This window comes from Schistocerca nitens, chromosome 12, assembly GCF_023898315.1.
Source record: "Schistocerca nitens isolate TAMUIC-IGC-003100 chromosome 12, iqSchNite1.1, whole genome shotgun sequence".
NCBI lineage: Eukaryota > Metazoa > Arthropoda > Insecta > Orthoptera > Acrididae > Schistocerca > Schistocerca nitens.
Window position 1 is genome coordinate 32,991,827 of NC_064625.1, and position 23,669 is coordinate 33,015,495.

Consider the following 23,669-nt stretch of genomic DNA (forward strand, 5'->3'; position numbering starts at 1 on the left):
AGCCACCGTGGTCGGACTGAGCGTTGGAAGTGATCACACTGTCATGAAGGAAAGACTGCACATGCGCAAAGTGTGTGCCCGATGGGTGCCCCACGGTCTTCAACCACACCAGGAAGCATGTTGAATGGCCCACTATCTTGCTCATCTGCAGTGCTATGTTCGGGAAGGGAATGCATTCCTGGCACGAGTGCTGCCTGGAGATGAGTCATGGTGTCATCACTTTGAACCAGAATAAAAGCAACAAAGTCTCCAGTGGAAGCATCCAGGGTCACCACCACCAAAAAAAGCCAAGGAACTCCACACGAGTGCAGGAAAGGTTACGCTGACGTTCTTCTTTGACCAAGATGGCCCCCTTCTGATTCATTTCCTGCAGCACAGGACAACAGTGAATGCCCAGCATTACTTGCAAACCTTGACCACCCTCCGCCAAGTGATCAAATCAAATGAAGAGGCAATCTCACCCGTGGGGTCATTCTGCTCCACAACAATGCAAAGCCTCATATGGCCAACACAGTCATGGCACTCGTGCAGAAATTCAAATGGGAGGTTCTCAGCCACCTTCCATACAGTCCAGCCCTCCCTCCCTGTGATTACACCATGTTTGATCCCCTTAGAAAGGCTCTGAGGGCAAATGATTCACCTCGGACAACGATGTCCAGCTGTACGTTCGGAAATGGTTAACATCACAGAGACAGCCGTTCACCACCTTGTGTCACAGTGGGACAAGTGTCTCAACAGCCAGAGTTGTACTTCTAACATACAGTTAGGCCTACTGGTTTCTGTAATTATGCCTCCAACATGTTTCTTTTTGAATGCCCCTTATACATTTTGACATGAACATAAACTTCATGCTGACAAATTTAATTAGTATTTCGTAGTGGATATGGATACAGTCAACTACACCTTGAGTAAAATAGAATTATGGCTACAAAAAGGATGGTGTAACTTTCATCAATTGAAAATTATTCCTGAACAGTGTCTCATGGTCACTCTAAGGTAAGCCACTTTGAATGGTTATTTCTGATTCTTTTATTTGTACAAAGAAATGAGAAAATGCATTTATTTTGGACAGAACTTTCCAATACCACTTTTGAAAATTTCTACAACAATAAATACATGTAGGACCTGTAATAATTAAAACAGTTTTTATTGTCATTTTATTAATCTAACAATACACAGGATATATTGAGGGAAAATATTAACTCTTACAAATGTTGTTAGTGTAAATCAAAATTTCACCGAGTGTCATCTGAGATGGTATGCAACACCTGTAATGCATTTACATTTTAATATTGAGAGATCTGAATGATCTGTTCATTTCAATATGATTGCATGTCAGCAGAACTAGAGTTAGAGGTGAAAGGAATATCTTCAGTACATACATAAATGAATTCATCAACTACATGCTGAACCCTATTTCTAAACCATAGCTTCATCTGTTATGGTATTTTGGCCATGTTAGATGAAAAGCTTCACAAGAACAGAGCATCCCCACTGTCACCCAGCCTCCATTCTTGGCTGACCTGTTCTAATAAAGAAGCCTTTTTTCTCACAACTGACATAATCTACTGGTTACATTTAGAATGGAGGTCACATTGCTTCCTCTTTTCTTGATGAAGTTATCGTCATATCGAGCTCTTTTTTTCACAATGTATTTTGAGTTTGAGAAGATACAAGTTTACACTTTTCTATCCTCTGTAGTATCTTTTACACTGTCAGCAGTGTGTGCTATTATTTCACTCTTCTCCTTGTCCTAATGAACTGAGGTTTCATTAGATATTAAATTACTCCTTGATTCTCTTGGTTTGATGATGCCCACTAAGAACATCTGTGATTTAAAATATGCCCATTGTTATGACTCCCTGACCTCAGAGGTAATTTGCCCTGGCAGAACGGTTGGTGATTTGAAGACAGCCTTGGACCCAGGATGTCATGAGATTGTGCCCAGACTCCACCCTTTCAGATGGGAGCTTGCAGTCCATCAGGTGATATCATCCACTGAGTGGAGGCTGACCACCCGTGCTCCATACACTTATACAGCGCCAAATTTCAGATCCACCCCACCACAGCTCTGGTGCATTTCATACAGTGGAGCTTGACGGCTAATTCAGGGGGCCAGTTGGTCGCCAAAATCCTTTCCCAGATGTAGTACAGCTGCCCTGCAACTTAAACAATCGTTATTCTCTTTGGTTCCAGATGCAGACAGAATGGGGAGATCAGTAGTAGTAGCAGAACAAGTGCGGCATCGATGAACAGTGTGGGTTGCCTACGTCAGGGGGCAATCCATGTCACCCCTCCCCCTCTTCTTCCAGCCTCCCCCCTCGGGAACTTCCCCACTGACACAAGCACACTTTTGATAACAATTTGATTGACTAATTAAATCGATCAATTAATTAACCCCTCCCCTCTGGGAAATCCCCCAAACCCTCTCCTCCCCCAGCACCTGGAAATTTGCGGCAAAGAACTCAGTTGATTGGCCATTTGGCGGGAGATCGGTTATAGTGTATGGAATATAGTTTATTTAAACAGTTTATGGCATACAAGACAGTGTTTGGAATGTAATTTATTCATTTATTTAAAGATTTTGCTGGGAAATTGACTGCAGTGTATGGAAAACCGTTTATTTAAACAATTTACGATATACAAGGTGGTGTATGAATATAGTTTATTTAAATGATCTGTCAGGAAATCGATTGCAGTGGGTGGAACATTTAAACAATTGCGATGTTTTTTTTTTTTCCATTCCGAGTGTGAAAGGTAACAAAGAAAATCTGCTATGGTGGAGCATATGTTTAATGAAGCAGTTCATACCACAAACTTCAAGAATATGCATTTTGCACACTTATTCCATGTGGCCAGTGAAATTTACTGTTACCGTGACTAGCTGAATATGAAAGAGGAAGTTCCTTATTTAAATGCTTTTGTATAATGGCGTTGATAAGTAGTACTACAGCAAAACATAAATAAGACAGCTAGCCGATCAACAGTTGTCTGAGATGTTTTGGATTACGGTACGCTTGTGCTTCCCAGTAAAGCTCCACAATGTGAGACAAACGCAGGCGTTTGAAATTCCTAACAACTTCAGATAGACGTCAGGAAGAACAAAGTACGATTGCCGTATGGAGCTGTGCCAGATTAACGAATAATGATGAGAAGTTTATTTTTACTTACTGTCCTGAACTCCCATTTCAGCAGCAATTTCCAACCTAGCTTTGTCCATAAGCTTGCGGTTTGCATGGCACTGCAGTCTTTTGTCCCAAATTATACTTATCGAAAACGCTTTTGATATGAATATATCTCTATTCACTTCCATTTTATAAACGACGCGCAGTGTTGGTAACACAGAACTGAGTGAGCTGTAAATGTTCAAGTGGGTAAAAGATATAAACGGGTGAAAGCAGCCTCACCAGGTGAAGACAGGCATGCAGCTACACTATGCCCACCCCAGCAGATTTTCACACTAGGTTTTGCCTCATTTGCATTTCGTGGAGGAGCAGGTTCATTATGGACATTCCCTAGCCTTGGAAGCAATGCACTCTCTCTGTTCAAGAAACCAAGTGTCCAAAAAATACGTATGCCTGCTTGTGTTGTTGGAAGTGTAAGTGCATGCATCAATTTGAACAGAAAATTGTGTTGTGTGGATACATCTGAGACTCAGTCCTGTGTTAACAGTTCAATTATAATGAACTTTGGTGCCAGACTGAGAATGCAGCACTTTGAATCTGTTTTTTCCTTTCTAGACTGGCAAAGGTAAACTCAAAGAATAGAAATCAAAATGATAATTTTAACTGAAGGTTATCTGAAGTGCTGACCTACCTGTTTATTGATCCATTATGTCCCGAATTAATTTAAAAAAATACGAAAAATGTTCGTAACCATAACTAGAGAGATGCATATAACTAAAAACTATCAATACTTTTCTTTTCATACTTCTCACTTTCTCCCAACGATGCGTTGCCATACGGAAACGCTGGATCATACAGAAGAAAATAATACTCCAACGCATTTTTCATTCCATACTAGGTTTTATTGCATACAGACATGAGAAATTTCATTATTTGCATGAAATATGAAGATACAATAATATTTTTCGTGTGTTTAGTACCTTTTTTAAATTTTTAAATGGTAATTTTGAAAACATTTTACGCATAATCCAGTTTCACACTTTGAGCATGCAGTTAGATTGATTGCGGAGCAGTTTTCACGAGCACATCACCTTTTCTTCCCTATTGGAATTGGCCAATGGTTAAGTCCCTTATAACGTTGATTATCATAAGGTGTATCTTGTAATGCACAATTGCGTCCAGGGCCTTTGGATTTTTCTCCATTGTGATTGCAGTAGTAGATGGCAATGTGATGGTGAAATTCTAAGTGAGATATGGTAGGATGGGCAATTCTATGTAGCTGCCATGCATTATGCATGCGCACATCAACCAACCATGTAAAGATGCAACTCCACCATTTTTTACCACAATTCCCGATTCGATAAAGGTTTACATTCAGGTCCATTCAGTCCATGCCTCCCATTGATCTGTTGTATTCTTTGATAACACAGGACTGGCTAACACTGATTTTCTTTTTGTGTTCTCTGGAATAACGCTGCACTAATGAAATGGGATTCTTTCCATATGATGTCGATGCAACGTTTACAACAGCATTATTCAACCATTTGGTGATAATTATACCAGTATCCTCCATTTTGATAGAAGTAACATATCCTCTTGGCCTTTTCTTTAGAATTGCTTTGCTTTCAAGATGGCAGTTTTTCAGAATTCTGTTCTCATGGATAGTTCCTGTTTCAGAGAACCCACGAGATTTCAGTTCCGCTAACAATGGAAATCCAGTAAATAAATTATCAAAATCAATCATAGTCACAAGTGGAGCTGCCGATTTTCCAAATCTTTCTTCATAGTCTTGAACTGTTCGTGGATTTTTATCCTGATACATTTCGAAATTTATTAGGTAAAGTGCTTGTGTGCATAAAGACCAAACCTTGTATCCAAATCGCAGTAGTTTTCCCTTTATAAACTGTTTACACCCATGATGTCTGAAGTACGCTATCATACTTTCATCATATGAAAGATTCTGCTCAGGATGGAAATGTTTTAGCATATTTGCTTTCAGATGGCCTGTAATGGGATGTAATTTCCACTTTTTATCCCCCTCACTTCCTTTTTTCTGAGTTTCCTCAAAGTAAAGAAACTGCAGAATCTGTTGAGAGCGGTTTCTTCACATAGCATCTGATACCATTTCATTCTTTATATCACCATCATTGCTCCAAAATGATCATACATGTGAGCAATAGTTGTATCCAGTCACAAGTAAAATGCCAATAAAGACTTTCAACTCTTCCACGGTAATGTTTGGATTAGGCTTCCCAAGAAATATAGCATACTTTACTGACTCATCAAAAATATGTTGTAATAGAGCGTCATCGAAAAATTTCTCAAGTTGTTCATTGGGTGGCATTCCAAAACAATTCTGGTAATTAGCTGGAGGAAATACTGCAGTAATTGGTTCAGATTCGTTTTTCACCCAGTTGAAATCTGCGTTCATGTTGAATGATGGATTTGCACATGTAGACCTCATTGACTGAAAACGTTTTAACTTCACTGAAGGCTTGCAAGAGTGTTTGTTCATAATATCTTCATTATTAGTACTCACAGTTTGTTGAGAACATTCTAAAACTTTAGCCAAGATTTTGTCATCTACTCCAGTTTCTGCTTACACGTTTTGTTGTGATTTCATTTGTTCAGTAGTCTCAATATGGCTGCCACTTTTCATAACTATTCCACAATTACCTTTTAACTGTCCATGGCACACAGTATCTGATAACCAACCTTCTTCATCTTCCTCGTCATCTTCTTCGCTAACAGCTCCATCTTTGGTTACACGGGGTTATAAATACAATGCTTCATCTTCATCCATACTGTCCTCTAAGTAATCAGTGGTTTTTCTCAGTGAAATTGGCCTAAAATATCGTGAAAACAGAGAGAAAGTTATCCAGCTATCGTAACCAAGCTTCAGTTCTAAATAAAACCATTCAAAACACCGTAAATTATGTAATAGTGTACAAAAAATGTCAACAATAGGGAAAAGCGCTGTATGACCTAGCGTTGCCATGTTGTTGTTGTGGTCTTCAGTCCTGAGACTGGTTTGATGCAGCTCTCCATGCTACTCTATCCTGTGCAAGCTTCTTCATCTCCCAGTACCTACTGCAACCTACATCCTTCTGAATCTGCTTAGTGTATTGATCTCTTGGTCTCCCTCTACGATTTTTACCCTCCACGCTGCCCTCCAATACTAAAATTTGTGATCCCTTGATGCCTCAAAACATGTCCTACCAACCGATCCTTTCTTCTAGTCAAGTTGTGCCACAAACTTCTCTTCTCCCTAATCCTATTCAATACCTCCTCATTAGTTACGTGATCTACCCACCTTATCTTCAGCATTCTTCTGTAGCACCACATTTCGAAAGCTTCTATTCTCTTCTTGTCCAAACTATTTACTGTCCATGTTTCACTTCCATACATGGCTACACTCCATACAAATACTTTCAGAAATGACTTCCTGACACTTAAATCTATACTCGATGTTAACAAATTTCTCTTCTTCAGAAACGCTTTTCTTGCCATTGCCAGTCTACATTTTATATCCTCTCTGCTTCGACCATCATCAGTTATTTTGCTTCCCAAATAGCAAAACTCCTTTACTACTTTAAGTGTCTCATTTCCTAATCTAATACCCTCAACATCACCCGACTTAATTCGACTACATTTCATTATCCTCGTTTTGCATTTGTTGGTGCTCATCTTATATCCTCCTTTCGAGACACTGTCCAACCCGTTCAACTGCTCTTCCAAGTCCTTTGCTGTCTCTGACAGAATTACAATGTCATCGGTGAACCTCAAAGTTTTTATTTCTTCTCTATGGATTTTAATCCCTACTCTCAATTGTTTCCTTCACTGCTTGCTCAATACACAGATTGAATAACATCGTGGAGAGGCTACAACCCTGTCTCACTCCTTTCCCAACCCCTGCTTCCCTTTCGTGCAAACCTTCAGGTAAAGTCTGCCGCCGGCGGGCCAGTGCTGCGGCTGCGGTGACATCAAAAGGACTAGAGCAGAAACGCCTGGAACCCTCTGCCTAGCATCGCCTTGATGCTTCGAGACGTTACGACGTTGCGGCTATATAAAGCCCACCAGGCTGTCACAGTCATTCAGTGTGGATAGTTTTGTTCAGTGCATGCTGCAGACGTGTTTAGTGTTCCAACTTTAATGTCTAGTGGACTAGTTTATATGACTATATTTCATTTTTTTACGTTAGTCTCTTTGTATATTGTGAATTAAGTTTGCAATGGATAAATTTGTTACCAAAAAGGCGCTCTTGGAAGTTGATGATACTGCAAGTCAGTCTCCAACTATTATTGTGTCATCAATTGCTTCATTGTCTTGAGGCTAGAACCCTTCACAGCCAAAACCTGGGCAATCCAGTAAGGGTAGATCATTTCAGAAGTCTTGGTTGATCAAATACAGAGTGCGTTCCATAAGTAATGTAACCAATTTTTTTCTGATACAACGGTACACCACAGGGTGTTGTAACTGGCTGGGCTAACTTGAGGTGGGTATTAGCTTCAAAACACTCTTTGTCTCATTTGGCTGCAAGCTGCTTGGAGAGTCAGGATGTGCATTTCCGTTTTGAGTTTATGCAACACGGCACAATGGATCATTCTGTAGAGCAACAGTATGCTATTAAATTTTGCGTTCAACTTGGGAAGTCCGCCACTGAAACGTTTCCATTACTTCAGCATACCTTTGGGACTGATTGCTTGTCCAAATCTCAAGTTTTCTAATGGCACAAGACGTTCATGGAGGGCTGAGAGGAGGTCACTGACGAACCTCACAGTGGACGGCTATCAACCGCACGAGTCGACGAAAATGTGACACGTGTGCACGATTGTTTGAACTCTGACAGATGGCTGAACCTTCAATTGATAGCACAAACTCCAAACATGTCAAAAACAACTGTTTTCCGCATTGTGACCGAATATTTGAACATGAGAAAGGTGTGTGCCAAACTCGTCCCAAAAGTGTTGACCGACGAACACAAGCCGAGAAATGATTCTCACTTTTTAAACTCAGTTATCAATGGTGATGAGTCATGGATTTCTGAGTACGACCCTGAGACATAAAGGCAGAGTTCAGAGTGGCACACCCCATCGTCATCCCGTCCCAAGAAGGCACGCATGAGCAAGTCCAGGATCAAAACCGTGCTCATTGTCTTCTTTGACGTCAGAGGGGTTGTCCACCAAGAATTCGTACCTACCGGGACTACAGTGAACTCAGATTTTTACTTGGAAGTGCTCAAAAGACTGAAAAGGAGGGTTTCGCACTGCCGAAGCGACATCAGGGACACGTGGAAAGTTCACCATGACAATGCGCCGAGTCACAGCGCCTTCACTGTCAACGACTTCCTGGCCAGGACCAAGGCCCCATTGGTTCCCCAGCCTCCCTGCAGTCCTGACCTGGTTCCCGCTGTCTTTTCTTTGTTTCCTCGGTTAAAAAGAGTCATGAAAGGAAAACATTGGTACAGGATTGAAAGCATCCAAGCGCATGTTACATCAGCTCTAAAGTACATTCCGGAAAAGGCATTCCAGGATGCCTTCCAGGCATGGAAACACCACCTCGAGAAGTGTATTGATGCAAGAGGGTGCTATTTTGAAAATTTTTGATTATTTGTACGAATATATTCAATAAATGATTTTTTATGAATTTGGTCCCATTACTTAGGAACGCACCTTGTATACGAGGCTAGAATATGAAACATCTACCGAAAAAGTTTTTTGCAAAACCTGCAAAGAGGCAGATGCCAAAAATCTATTACAATTTTCTTCAAAAAAAGAAGATACATTTCTTCCATAGGGTTTTCTAATTGGGGAAAGGCTTTGGAAAAATTCAATCTTCATAAAAATACATTTACGCATAAAGAAGGTGTTCTGAAACTAAATTCTATCAATAACCGAAGTGTGGCCTCCCAGTTGAATGAACAGTTAGATAGTGATATGAAGAACAGCTGTTTAGCTCTTGAGACAAATTTTACTACTGTGCAATTTATATGCCGACAAGGACTAGCAATTAGAGGGCACGAAGATAAAAACTCAAATTTTTTTTCATTTGTTTGAACTCTGAAAGAATGACATACCTGAGTTTAAAGATTGGTTAGGGCATTCGGGGTATAAGTGGATGTCCCACAATATTCAAAATGAGATCATTGATCTACTAGGAAAGCCTGTGTTGAGAAAGGTATTGGCTATAATCAAGAAGACTGAACATTTTTCTGTTATGGTTGACGAAACAAGTGATTCCTTGAATCACGAACAAGTGTCATTTTGTATTTGTAGTGTCGATGATTCCTTAATCATCAACGAAGACTTTATTGGTTTATGTGAGAACCCCAACGCTGAATCACAAACACTGTTTAGTATTTTAAAGATGTTTTTGCTTGTCTTGATTTGTCAATGGATAAGTGCTATGATGGTGCCTCGAATGTGAGAGGTAAGTTCAAAGGACTAAAAAAGTTTCAGATATACAACCAAAAGCTCGTTATGTCCACTGCACTGCTCACTGTTTAAACTTGGCAGTTGTAGACAGTCTCCGCCATCTTACATCTGTGAGGGATATTATGGCTTTAGCCAAGGACTTAATAAAAACTGTAAGGGAATCCAACAAAAGGATGGAACTTTTCAGAAGCATACGCTGTGAGAGTGCCAACGATCAAGCTGGTCTACGACCCCTTTGCCTGACTCAATGGACTATGCGAGCTTCTAGTATCTTGAGAATATTGAAAAACTTTGAAGAACTTCTAGAGTTTTTTTGAAACATTTTCTGCATAGGACAAAACAGAGGTGAGTTACAAATGTGCAGGCTATCTTGAGTCAATGTTTCAATTCAAGACTTATTTCTTTTTACATCTTTATTGCCAAGCAATGAACCAAGTAGAGGGTGTCAATGAAAAAAATCAATGTCCTCATCTAACTGTTGCTAATCTGGAAAAAAAAAATATATATATATGAGGTTGATTTGTGGAAGGCGTGTGAGTTTTAAAAACTTCTGGGAATTGTGTTTAAAAGAAAAACCTTCACAAGTTGATGAACCTTCGCTTCCTCAGAATTGAAGTATACCAAAGAAGTATGAAAACCTTGAAGCCAGCTCACCGCACACTTTCAAAACCCCAAAGGAATACTACAAAGCTATTTTCATTGAAGTTTGTGAAATGCAATCTTGCATTACTGAGCAGTTTGTTTCAACCAGACTCACACAGATCATTGCAGCTGAACAAGAGTGCTTGCGTTTAATAAACAGAAGTGAAACAAACTGGGAAAAATCAACTAAGTTTTTCAAAAATGACCTAAACATTGAGAGACTGCGCTTACACTTGAATATGTTAGCTGATAGTGCTAATAAAAAACACACGTGATGTAAGAAAGTACATTACACAAGAGCCTGAAATTGGAGAAATGTTATGTGAAGTAGTGAAGTGCATTAAGATTCTCCAAGTAGTTCCAATCATGACAGCAACAGCAGAACAGTCATTTAGTGCCCTTAGACGTCTCCAATCAACAATGGGTCAGAAATGATTGAACAACTTGACTGTTCTTCATGCCTACCAAGATGTTTTGGATGAATTGGATATCTGACCAGTCATCAACGACTTCATATTCAGTAATCCAGTCAGACGGTCAACATTTGCACCTTTCTAAAGACACTCCAGCCTTTATAATGGCATTTAGAGCAATATTAAAAATCTTTATATAATAGAGAATTAAATACATACCATACATAATGTTAAATTTTCATTTTCGAAATATTAGTACTAGTTTATTACTGAATTAGTTATTTTCAAATACTTAAATGTTTTTAGGGTGTAAGACCCAATTAAAACCCGCTATTTACATAATTTTGACTGAAAGTGGTTGTTGTTGTTGTTGTTGTTGTGGTCTTCAGTCCAAGGACTGGTTTGATGCAGCTCTCCATGCTGCTCTATCCTGTGCAAGCTTCTTCATCTCCCAGTACCTACTGCAACCTACATCCTTCTGAATCTGCTTAGTGTATTCATCTCTTGGTCTCCCCCTACGATTTTTACCCTCCACGCTGCCCTCCAATACTAAATTGGTGATCCCTTGATGCCTCAGAACATGTCCTACCAACCGATCCCTTCTTCTGGTCAAGTTGTGCCACAAACTCCTCTTCTCCCCAATCCTATTCAGTACCTCCTCATTAGTAATGTGATCTACCCATCTAATCTTCAGCATTCTTCTGTAGCACCACATTTCGAAAGCTTCTATTCTCTTCTTGTCCAAACTGGTTATCATCCATGTTTCACTTCCATACATGGCTACACTCCATACAAATACTTTCAGAAACGACTTCCTGACACTTAAATCTATATTCGATGTTAACAAATTTCTCTTCTTCAGAAACGCTTTCCTTGCCATTGCGAGTCTTCATTTTATATCCTCTCTACTTCGACCATCATCAGTTATTTTACTCCCCAAATAGCAAAACTCCTTTACTACTTTAAGTGACTCATTTCCTAATCTAATCCCCTCAGCATCACACGATTTAATTTGACTACATTCCATTATCCTCGTTTTGCTTTTGTTGATGTTCATCTTATATCCTCCTTTCAAGACACTGTCCATTCCGTTCATCTGCTCTTCCACGTCCTTTGCTGTCTCTGACAGAATTACAATGTCATCGGCGAACCTCAAAGTTTTTACTTCTTCTCCATGAATTTTAATACCTACTCCGAATTTTTCTTTTGTTTCCTTTACTGCTTGCTCAATATACAGATTGAATAACACTGAGGAGAGGCTACAACCCTGTCTCACTCCTTTCCCAACCACTGCTTCCCTTTCATGCCCCTCGACTCTTATAACTGCCATCTGGTTTCTGTACAAATTGTAAATAGCCTTTCGCTCCTTGTATTTTACCCCTGCCACCTTCAGAATTTGAAAGAGAATATTCCAGTTAACGTTGTCAAAAGCTTTCTCTAAGTCTACAAATGCTAGAAATGTAGGTTTGCCTTTTCTTAATCTTTCTTCTAAGATAAGTCGTATGGTTAGTATTGCCTCACGTGTTCCAACATTTCTATGGAATCCAAACTGATCTTCCCCGAGGTCCGCTTCTACCAGTTTTTCCATTCGTCTGTAAAGAATTCGCGTTAGTATTTTGCAGCTGTGACTTATTAAACTGATAGTTCGGTAATTTTCACATCTGTCAACACCTGCTTTCTTTGGGATTGGAATTATTATATTCTTCTTGAAGTCTGTGGGTATTTCGCCTGTCTCATACATCTTGCTCACCAGATGGTAGAGCTTTGTCATGACTGGCTCTCCCAAGGCCATCAGTAGTTCTAATGGAATGTTGTCTACTCCTGGGGCCCTGTTTCGACTCAGGTCTTTCAGTGCTCTGTCAAACTCTTCACGCAGTATCTTATCTCCCATTTCATCTTCATCTACATCCTCTTCCATTTCCATAATACTGTCCTCAAGTACATCGCCATTGTATAAACCCTCTATATACTCCTTCCACCTTTCTGCCTTCCCTTCTTTGCTTAGAACTGGGTTGCCATCTGAGCTCTTGATGTTCATACAAGTGGTTCTCTTCTCTCCAAAGGTCTCTTTAATTTTCCTGTAGGCAGTATCTATCTCACCCCTAGTGAGACAAGCCTCTACATCCTTACATTTGTCCTCTATGCATCCCTGCTTAGCCATTTTGCACTTCCAGTCAATCTCATTTTTGAGACGTTTGTATTCCTTTTTGCATGCTTCATTTACTGCATTTTTATATTTTCTCCTTTCATCAGTTAAATTCAATATTTCTTCTGTTACCCAAGGATTTCTATTAGCCCTCGTCTTGTTACCTACTTGATCCTCTGCTGCCTTCACTACTTCATCCCTCAGAGCTACCCATTCTTCTTCTACTGTATTTCTTTCCCCCATTTCTGTCAATTGTTCCCTTATGCTCTCCCTGAAACTCTCTACAACCTCTGGTTCTTTCAGTTTATCCAGATCCCATCTCCTTAAATTCCCACCTTTTTGCAGTTTCTTCAGTTTCAATCTGCAGTTCATAACCAATAGATTGTGGTCAGAATCCACATCTGCCCCTGGAAATGTCTTACAATTTAAAACCTGGTTCCTAAATCTCTGTCTTACCATTATACAATCTATCTGATACCTTTTAGTATCTCCAGTATTCTTCCAGGTATACAACCTTCTTTTATGATTCTTGAACCAAGTGTTAGCTATGATTAAGTTATGCTCTGTGCAAAATTCTACAAGGCGGCTTCCTCTTTCATTTCTTCCCCCCAATCCATATTCACCTACTATGTTTCCTTCTCTCCCTTTTCCTACTGACGAATTCCAGTCACCCATGACTATTAAATTTTCGTCTCCCTTCACTACCTGAATAATTTCTTTTATCTCGTCATACATTTCATCAATTTCTTCATCATCTGCAGAGCTAGTTGGCATATAAACTTTTACTACTGTAGTAGGCATGGGCTTTGTGTCTATCTTGGCCACAATAATGCGTTCACTATGCTGTTTGTAGTAGCTAACCCGCACTCCTATTTTTTTATTCATTATTAAACCTACTCCTGCATTACCCATATTTGATTTTGTATTTATAAACCTGTAATCACCTGACCAAAAGTCTTGTTCCTCCTGCCACCGAACTTCACTAATTCCCACTATATCTAACTTTAACCTATCCATTTCCCATTTTAAATTTTCTAACCTACCTGCCCGATTAAGGGATCTGACATTCCACGCTCCGATCCGTAGAATGCCAGTTTTCTTTCTCCTGATAACGACGTCCTCTTGAGTAGTCCCCGCCCGGAGATCCGAATGGGGGACTATTTTACCTCCGCAATATTTTACCCAAGAGGACGCCATCATCATTTAACCATACAGTAAAGCTGCATGCCCTCGGGAAAAATTACGGCTGTAGTTCCCCATTGCTTTCAGCCATTTGCAGTACCAGCACAGCAAGGCCGTTTTGGTTAATGTTACAAGGCCAGATCAGTCAATCATCCAGACTGTTGCCCCTGCAACTTCTGAAAAGGCTGCTGCCCGTCTTCAGGAACCACATGTTTGTCTGGCCTCTCAACAGATACCCCTCCGTTGTGGTTGCACCTACGGTACGTCCATCTGTATCGCTGAGGCACGCAAGCCTCCCCACCAACGGCAAGGTCCATGGTTCATGGGGGAAGAGCGTTGCCATATGGCAACAAAAATGCAATATATGGTACCATAAAACTACTTTTAAAATACATTTTTTTTGGAAAACGACAGTACTAAAATAAAGGTACATATTTCAACAAGAATCTCCAGTAGGTATCATTACTGCATTGAATAAGTAAATAACTCAAAAGTAACTTTTACCTTGTCATATACGAGGGATCATCTTTCTCCGACATCGTGCTGACTTTCCAAGTCGTCTCTCGCTGATGGTAAAGCAACAACCTACCCAAGATTGTACCAGACACCTGCTCGAGTTTCCAACAATGAAGTTCAAATGCTATTATCTCTGACGCAACAATCGTGTAGCGCCGATTCGCGGAAACGGCGATACTTGCGCTGCGTTGCCAAATGGCAATGCTGGGATGATTCGTGTTAATTGAATGTACATTTGAGCCAATATTTTTTCGTTCTACCATTTCATACTGGTGAATGCATATTGTTCTTTCATTAACTCCCTGTCCTTTTTTCGTAATCAGTTCCAGTCGTCATCCTTGTGCTTTAAGGTTGTGCTCTAAACATTGGAAGTTTCAGGCGACTTTAGTTTTACATAGACCTGATATTTCTTTTTTTTCTTGAGTGTAAACATCACAGTGGCTCGTGGCTCTTAATAATTTTACTCGTATTGAGAAACGCAGGAGAACAACGATAAGCAACTGATTATATATTTGAAATCTCTGCCGGCATGTAACAAAACAATATCGGTACATTATAGCATTACACTCTATGAGTTATAAGGCATCTCTGAACTTACAAGCGGCGGTCTTAATAGTATCTTTGTGTTTGCGTCTCGTATGGTGGTAAAATGTGCGTTAGTGGAATGAAGTTTATTTTGAAGAGTTGCTGACGAATACCGTCGTACTTAATACATAAATGGTGAGTAATTTTTACGAGTAATCTGGTTAGCAAGGAACTGCCATTATTTACTTCCCTTTATTTTGTTTATGTGTGCCCCGGATGTCATAGGTTTGTAAACTCATGAAATCAATCGTGTGTTGTGTAAATAAATATTTGTGCTTCCAATCCATATTATGACAGAAAAATTCCATTAATGTTCACAGAGAAGCACTTTGTGACACACAGTTTCTTAGTTTGTTTTCTAATATGCCGAGTATTATTGCCTCTCATGCTAAGGTAGTTTGTGGGGAAGCTGCATATTTATGACATGTTGAGTGCCAAGCGACGACACTGGTTTCGAGAAGCGAATAAATTTTCCCTCTTGATGACTTTCCTGTGTATATGATGATGCATAAATGCTTGAATGATCCACTGTTGTTTATAATGGGGCTGTGTCATTTTGTTCTACAGTTGTCTGGTTCATTGGGAAATAACAAATATTTGTGAAGCAATGCAAGATATGGTACTTGTAGAAAGATTAATGGAATGCTGCACTCAGTGTAAACTAGTGGCAGCGGGCTTAGGCTTTCCTGAATTGGGAAACCTTTCAAATTGACTATTCTCAGATTCTGATATAGTTCAATTGAGAAGTAAAAGCTACCTTGGAACTAACGTACAAAATCATAACTTCCGCGTTGCCATTTAATGTTTATGGCTTGTACTTATGTGCTAATCTTTATTTCCTATACAATATGTTTTAGACTTTTCTGAACATCAGACCAAGTACAGTATGCTTGTGATTCTTAGTGGACAGTTACTTTGAATGTTTTAATTGCATCAGAGAGTGCCGTACATGTGGTATGCTACCTATTTGGAAAAACCTTGCATAAAATTTAAATGATTTACATTGAAACTCAGTTATTGCTCCTGAATGCTTGATTTGATGAAACTTGACGATTGCAGAATGTTTACCCAAGACAAAGGAAAATTACGCCAATGTTTATGTTAAGCAGTTACTTGAAGATAATTACAATCAGATTGGTTATGCACTTTCGGTACTTCCCCTAACAGCGTTTTGCTAATGATTTCCATATAAGATGAGAGGTAAAACGCCCATATATAATGGGAGATAAACCCATGGTATTGTGGCTTCTGGCTTATTGGTGCAATTTTGTGAGTGACATGAAAATTTTCTGCACTAATTACTTTCCGAAGCTGTTGAGTTTATGGAAAAATTGTCAAACATGTTGTGATTGGAATTTTCGAGCACTGTGCATTGTTCAGATATTGTAATAAAGGCTCTCCAATTCAGAAATGATGTTTTTGTGGACAGTGATTTTTGAAATCATGATTTCTTATCTAGCAAGAGTTTTCAGATTGCTCTAACCTAATCTTTACCTGGTTGGAATACTGGAGTAGTTAAATGGTACATACTGAGAATGAAGTTTTGGATACAGCTATTATACTTTGACTAGCGACATTAGTACCAGCACTAATTTTTGAAATGTAGATCATGGTGACAGACTGATGTGTAGCATAGCCAAAGCTGTTTAGAGGTAGTAGCGGGGTTGTGAAATGGCAAAGTGAACAAATGTGCCATAAAAACAAGTTTAATTTTAAATGAAGGTTATATTGATCCGCAGGGAATTGACAGAGATCTTGATACAGGTGGGGCTGGGGTGACAACATTCTCAGTTGTAATATTGGTTGCCAGTATGTAAATATAATGGAAAATAATGTTGGAGCTCTACAGTGTATGTAGTTTCAGTGAAGTAAGATACATGAATCATATAAAGTCTGAAAGCTATAGAAGTCCTACCATTGTATGCAAGCGGAAACATTACTAAATAAATAAGGAACATATTAGTATTGAATTATATGAAAATGGTTCACTGAGTAAGAGCTAAAGTAAAAAATCTAAAATTCCAGCATTCAGTCACCGTCAAATCTTGCAATTTCTTGTCACTTATTGCTTCTTAATCTACTAATACTGGATGTCTGCTCCATCCCATGTAGGAAAAGATATCCTCTACTGTACAACTACACTATTGATAACAGTTTGCTGGAACAGTGTCTACTGTAGAACAAAATTCCAGTAACTATCCAGAACAATCTTAAGTGGAATGATTATATAAAAAAAAATAATAAGGAAAGCAGATGCCAGACACTCATAGGCCTACAAAGAATCTTAAGGAAATGTAACTCATTCACGAAGAAAGTGGCTTACAGGACACTTGTTCGACTGATCCTTGAGCATTTTTCATCTCTCTGAGACCCTTATACAGTAGGGCTGATAAAAAGAGACAGGGAATCTCAATGAAGAGCAATGTGTTTGGTCACGGTATCATTTAGCTGGTACAAAAGTGACAGAGATGCTCAACAAACCTCAGTGGCGGGTACTACAAGTGTGTCAATGTGCATCATGGAGAGGTTTATTATGGAAATTTCGAAAGAGTACTTTCCAGAAAGAGTTGGACAACATTCACGAAATGACTATGATGAGAAATATGAAGAAATTAGTGCTAATGCAGAGGCTTACCAACAATCATTTTTGCCTTTGCGCCATTCTGCATCTACATATACACCTATTCTTTGCAAACTATCATGAGGTGCATGGCAAATGGTATGTCCCATTGTACCAGTTATTAGGGTTTCTTCCTGTTCCATTCACAAATGGAGTATGAGAAGAATGGTTGTTTGAGTGCCTCTCTGTGTGTGTGTGTGTGCGTGTGTGTGTGTGTGTGTGTGTGTGTGTGGGCGCGCACAGTAATTATTCTAATCTTAACCTCACGATCCCTATGTGAGCGGTATGTGGGGAATGGTAGTATATTCCTAGAGTCATCGTATAAAGCCGGTTCTTTATTTGTTAATAGACTTTCACACGATAGTTTACGTCTATCTGCATCTGCATAGATACTCCATGAGCCACTGTATGGTGCATGCCACTATCAATCATTTCCTTTCCTGTTTCACTCTCAAGTAGAGTGAGAGAAAAATGACTGCCTGCCACCGTATGAGCCATAATTTATCATATCTTATTTTAGTGGTCCTTATGTGCAATGTATGTTGGCGGCAGTAGAATCATGTGGCAGTCAGCTTCAAATGCCGATTCTCTAAATTTTCTCATTAGTGTTTCTCATAAAGAATGTTGCTTTCCCTCCAGGAATTCACATTTGAGTTCCCAAACCATCTCCGTAACACTTAAGTTGTTCGAACAAATCTAGCTGCCTGCCTCTGAACTGCATTGATATCTTCCTTCGATCCTTCCTGGTACGGATTCCAAACATTCATGCAGTACTCAAGAATAGGTCGCACTAGCATCCTACATGTAATCTCCTTTACAGGTAAATAACTCATTCCTAAAATTCTCCCAATAAAGTGAAGTCGACCATTCACCTTCCCTACCACAGTTCTCACATGCTCATTCCATCTCATATTGCTTTGCAGTGTTATTTCCAGATACTTAAACAACTTAACTGTGTCAAGCAGAACACTAGCAATATTGTATCCGAACATTACAGGTTTGATCTTCCAACTCATTTGCTCATTCGTATTAACTTACATTTTTACACATTTAGAGCTAGCTGCCATTCATAACATCAACTGTAAAGTTTGTCTAAGTCATCTTGTATCTTCCTACAGTCACTCATCTATCTTCAAGAGTCTGCCACTTTAGTTCCTTCAGTATCTCTGTGACACACTTCTCTGTATACGTTCAGTATCCCTTATCAGTACTATTTGCAAGTGGAAAAGGGAAGGGGGATCAGTTAGTGGTGCCACAGGTACCTACCACCTCACACAGTCAGATGGCTTGCGGAATATTGATGTAGGTGTCAATGTGTAGCTGTATTGAGGACTCATTGCCAGCTGTAAAATCAGAAAGTGATACTGTTAAAACATTTGTCAAAAATAGGGATTTGGGTGAGATTATTCTGAAAGTCTTTTTTCTATTGACATTCAGCAGGGAAATACTGAATCTATCGATACCTCCTGTCTTTGACCCATGATGTCATCAAAATGATAGGTACAAACCACTTACTGAAATACAGTACACATGAAACACACACTATAACAAGAATTGTAGTTATTGTCCTGACATACTTGTATTCACCAATTCATAATCACTATCAGCTTTCCTAGACTTCAGACTCTGTTACACATGAATCTGTTACCACCATCTGTTGGAGACATTCAAAAAGAAGGCTGCAAAATGGAAACTGCTGAAGGGATCACAATGCCATTACCTATAGAACAAAGTAACCACCCTGTAAGAGTACTGACGCTTCAAACTCATCATTAGAGGGGTGTGGGTGCACAATCACATGGCAGCAGAGCGAGTATGTGAACACACGACCATCCACTGGTCTCATTAGTGTTGAAAACAGAGAGGTGGAGGTTTCAAAAGAAGAGCATAGGGCCACATTGTGTTTCCTTACAGTGGAAGGAGTGTGGGGAATGAAAATTAATCGAAGAATGGCAAAAGTGTAGGGAGAGCACTACATGTCTGTTGCTAACCATGACTCCGGGACAGTGATATCAGTATAATATGCTGGTCTTCAATAATGAGGGCATCCAGCTGCCGGGTAGTGGGATCAGAAATGTGGTGTGACATTTCAGATCGTGCTTCATTGGCCAATGACATTTATCCTTCTTTGAGTCACTTCTGCCACACATTGACTCTTGTAGCATATACACTTGTGCCAGTCATTGATGAATGTCCATTCCCTACACTCATTCCTCTATCAATAAATATGCTATACCCCTTAGCTCTTCTTTTCAAATGTCCAGTTCTCTGTTTTCAGCATTATGGAATGCACTCGACAGTCAATGTGTGCATTTGCTCACTCTTGTCATCACATGGCTGTGCATCCCACTAAAGCTGTATTTGTGACCTCAGTACTCTTATAGGGATGACACCTTCCTCTGTAGGTAATGACATTATGATCCCTTTGGCAGTTTTCATTCTAGCTTTTCTTTTTTACATTCCATGTATGTTTGTATACATTTGATTTCACCTGCCATTTTATTAAAGTTGCTGATCAAATTTGATGTCCGGTATCAGTATGTTAAGTTACACATTCAATGAAAGTAAAATTCTGGTTACCAATCTGACAAGAAAATGTTTGAAGTTTTGCTTTTACATAGTCAACAGAAGGGTCAGAGACAGTGATCATTCAACACTGATAGTTATCCGTAAGGGAGGGGACACTTTGCCCGTCCTATCCCAGTCTGGAGTACAGATTACACAATTCTCATACACTTCTAGAAATGATTTCCAGTGGTTCCACCAAACTGCTCGTTTAGTTATTTTTACCATTACCTAGCTTGTGACGTGACCCATATCAAAACTTGTATCAGAACTAGCAATTTCAGAGTCTTACCCTCCCTCCCCTCTTTCTCATCCCCTTATTCTATGGATGCCTATGCCAGCACTGAAAGGGAACATAATGGACAAAAGGCCATGAGCTTATTCTCCCAAAATTGCTTCACTGCTAAAGATTGTAATTAAGTTAATCCTTTCAATCATTGCCTAACTGCCGAGATAACAGGTACTAAGATAAGTGATTATGGCATAGAAAATAAAATAAATTTGTTCAGCAGAGGAATGGCAACTAGGCCTGTTTAAATACTTGTACAGTTACAAATAGACTATGCAAAAGCACTTGCTCTGCTTCTGACAGCAGTTTATCATAGATTTCTGGAGCAACGAAGGATACTAAGTGAATTATCATCAATCTGTTGCCCAGTGCAAACCCCCAAGTGAATGGAAAAAGGTACAGGCAACTTCTATCACATAAGAAGAGAAAAAGAATTACACACCTATAGCCTTGATATTGGTTTCCAGTAGATTTCGTGAGGATATTCTAAGGTTGAACATAATAAATTTCCTTCTGACAGAAAATCTTTCCACAAAAGGGCAAGGATTAGAAAGCATTGCTGATATGAAACTCAGCTTGTCCTTTTCTCACGTTATATCCTGTGAACCATGGATGAAGAGCGTTAAACTCATTTCATATCCATAGATTTCCAGAAAGTGTTTGACACTCTGCCCCACTACAGACTGTTCATGAAGGTCCAATCATATGGGATAGATATGTGAGTGGCTCAAATGCTTTATGAGCAATAGAACCGAGTATGTTGTTCTGGATGGGGAGTGTTTATTAGAGACAAGTATATTGTCAGAAGAGCCCAGGGAAGAGTCATAGGACTACTCTGGTTGCCCATGTACGTAAGTGATCAGGCGGATAGGATGAGCAGCAATCTGCGCTACAGCGTTGGTGGTGTATTGCTTGACACAGTCACGTTGATTAAATGCCTACACATAATGTTGCAAAGGTATATGAAACGGAACATCCAAATAATGTTAGTAATAGGGAAGATGAACTGTCAGCTTCTCAGTTTTTTAGGAGAGTTGAAGGAAAGTATAATTAATCTGTGGAACAGACTGCTATAGAACACTAGTGCGACCCTTTCTTGAATACTGTTAGGGAGCCCCAACAGGTTGGATTCAAGGATGACGTAGAAGCAATTCAGAGGCTAGATTTATTACTGGTAGTTTCGATCAGCACATAAGTATTACTTCGATGTTTTGTGGACTCAAATGGGAATCCTGTGAGGAAAGAAGACTTTCATTCCATTAAATGCTGAACATTGAGAACATTAGACAACTGTCATTTAAGCGTGACTAAAACGATTCTACTGTCACTGATGTAAGAACCATGACAACAGGATAAGAGAAATTTGGGCTCATGTGGAGGCTTACAGGCAGTCATTTTTCCCTTATTCTGTGTGCAAGTGGAACGGGAAAGTAAATGACAATACGAAAGAGCATCGAAAGCGGCAGCTGAGAGGGATAGGTCAGTTTTCGCACTCCTCGTCTTCCATCCATTTCTAAGTGCCAGTGAGAAGCCTTTGGTGTAGTCCGGCTTAGTCTGTGACTCTAAGCTCACAGTATTGCTACAGTGCCATTTCCACCATGGGTGCCATCCAGGTAGCGCCGTTAACAGGGTTTATGTGGCAGTACTGCATTTGTACAGAAACCAGACAGCTGTTATGAGTCGAGTGGCTTGAAAGTGAAGCAGTGACTGAATTGAAAGTGAGACAGAGTTGTAGCGTATCCACGATGTTGTTCATTCGTGCATTGAGGGAGTAGTAAAGGAAACTGAAGAAAAGAAAAACTTCAAGTAGGATTTAAAGTTCAGGAAGAAGAAATATAAACTTTGAGGTTTGCCGATAGCATTGTAATTCTGTCAAGTTGGTAAAGGACTTAGAAGAGCAGTTGAATGGAATGGTCAGTCTCTAGAAAGGAAGATTTAGAATTAACATTAACCCTTCGGTAGGCACGCTTTTCATACTTCCATGAGTGGGCGCATTGCGGCTTTTACACCGCAATTAGTATTAAATTTTTAACCTAAGGAAAAAAATCTTTATATAATTGCTAGTTGCATTTTATTGGAGAAAACATAACGTAACATTACATGGCTCTATAAAAATAATCTTTTATTTATTTGTTGCCTTCACAATTGTCTATTATTGTCATTGTAATTTGTAACAAGTCTATATCCTTTATTGCCTTCATTCCCCCTGCGGGTCCGGGGTAAGAATAGGCCCGAGGTATTCCTGCCTGTCGTAAGAGGCGACTAAAAGGAGTTTCAACCGTTTCGGCCTTCCATGTGATGGTCCCCATTGGGGTTTGACCTCCATTTTTCAAAATTCTACAGAAGTACGAGCCTTTTGGGGAAGGACGCCTTACGTGGTGTCTCACTGGTCCTCAGTGCACTAAGACCTTGGCAGTCAGCATTGTAACGGCGTTGTCACCACACCCACTATTCCTCAAACTGGGCCTAAATGCCTGATGGGTTGCACAAGTTACGCCCATAGTGCGTCCCCATCTGCACCTACGATCATGATGGACTTTCCATGACACCCGAAATCCAGCACGGTAGCCAGCCCGTTGTGGTGGGGTCGTCATGTACCCTCTAGGTTGTAGCCCCCTGACAACACAGGGATCGTACTGCCGATACCTGAGCTGCACCCACCCCACGTCGGCCAAGGAGTAGATGCCCGTCTCCTTGGGGCATCAGGACTCCCGGCAACGGTCGTCCTGCCAGGTGGCCCTTGCTGAGGCTGGGTGGCGCCCGTGGGGAGAGCCCCTGGTCGGAGTGGGTGGTATCGGGGCGGACGTTTCGCAGATGAAACGTCAACATGTATCGGGTCGCTCTGTGGCTGAGTCTTTTAAAAAGAAAGGTATTGTCTCTGGTTCTGGTTCCCCTGCCCTTTCCCCCTTGGCCACTCCCTGGGAGGAAGGACAGGCCCCGCCGGCTTGGGGCGAAGTACTTCCCCTGCTATTTAGTCTGTTCTCGGACCGATCGGGGGACGTTCGCCACCTCGAAGCCCATGTTCTTTGTCCAGCACATCGAGGACATCTTCGGGGAAATCGAGGCTCTCAGTAAAATGCGTTCGGGGTCCGTTCTTATGAAGACTAGGGGACATCCCAGTGTCCATTGTCCCGCATCTGGCACTGAATAGG

At 40.2% G+C, this 23,669-nt stretch overlaps 1 protein-coding gene across 1 annotated transcript in view; it reads left to right on the top strand.

The window, feature by feature from the left end:
• The first annotated feature begins 15,044 nt into the window (after positions 1 to 15,044).
• The window catches only part of LOC126215020 (pre-mRNA-processing factor 40 homolog B), a 180,497-nt gene continuing 171,872 nt past the window's right edge, over positions 15,045 to 23,669 (top strand). Inside the window, exon 1 of the mRNA XM_049941643.1 lies at positions 15,045 to 15,178. Within this exon, the coding sequence (XP_049797600.1) occupies positions 15,176 to 15,178 (3 nt within the window). The 5' untranslated portion in view covers positions 15,045 to 15,175. The remainder of the gene's footprint in view (positions 15,179 to 23,669) is intronic.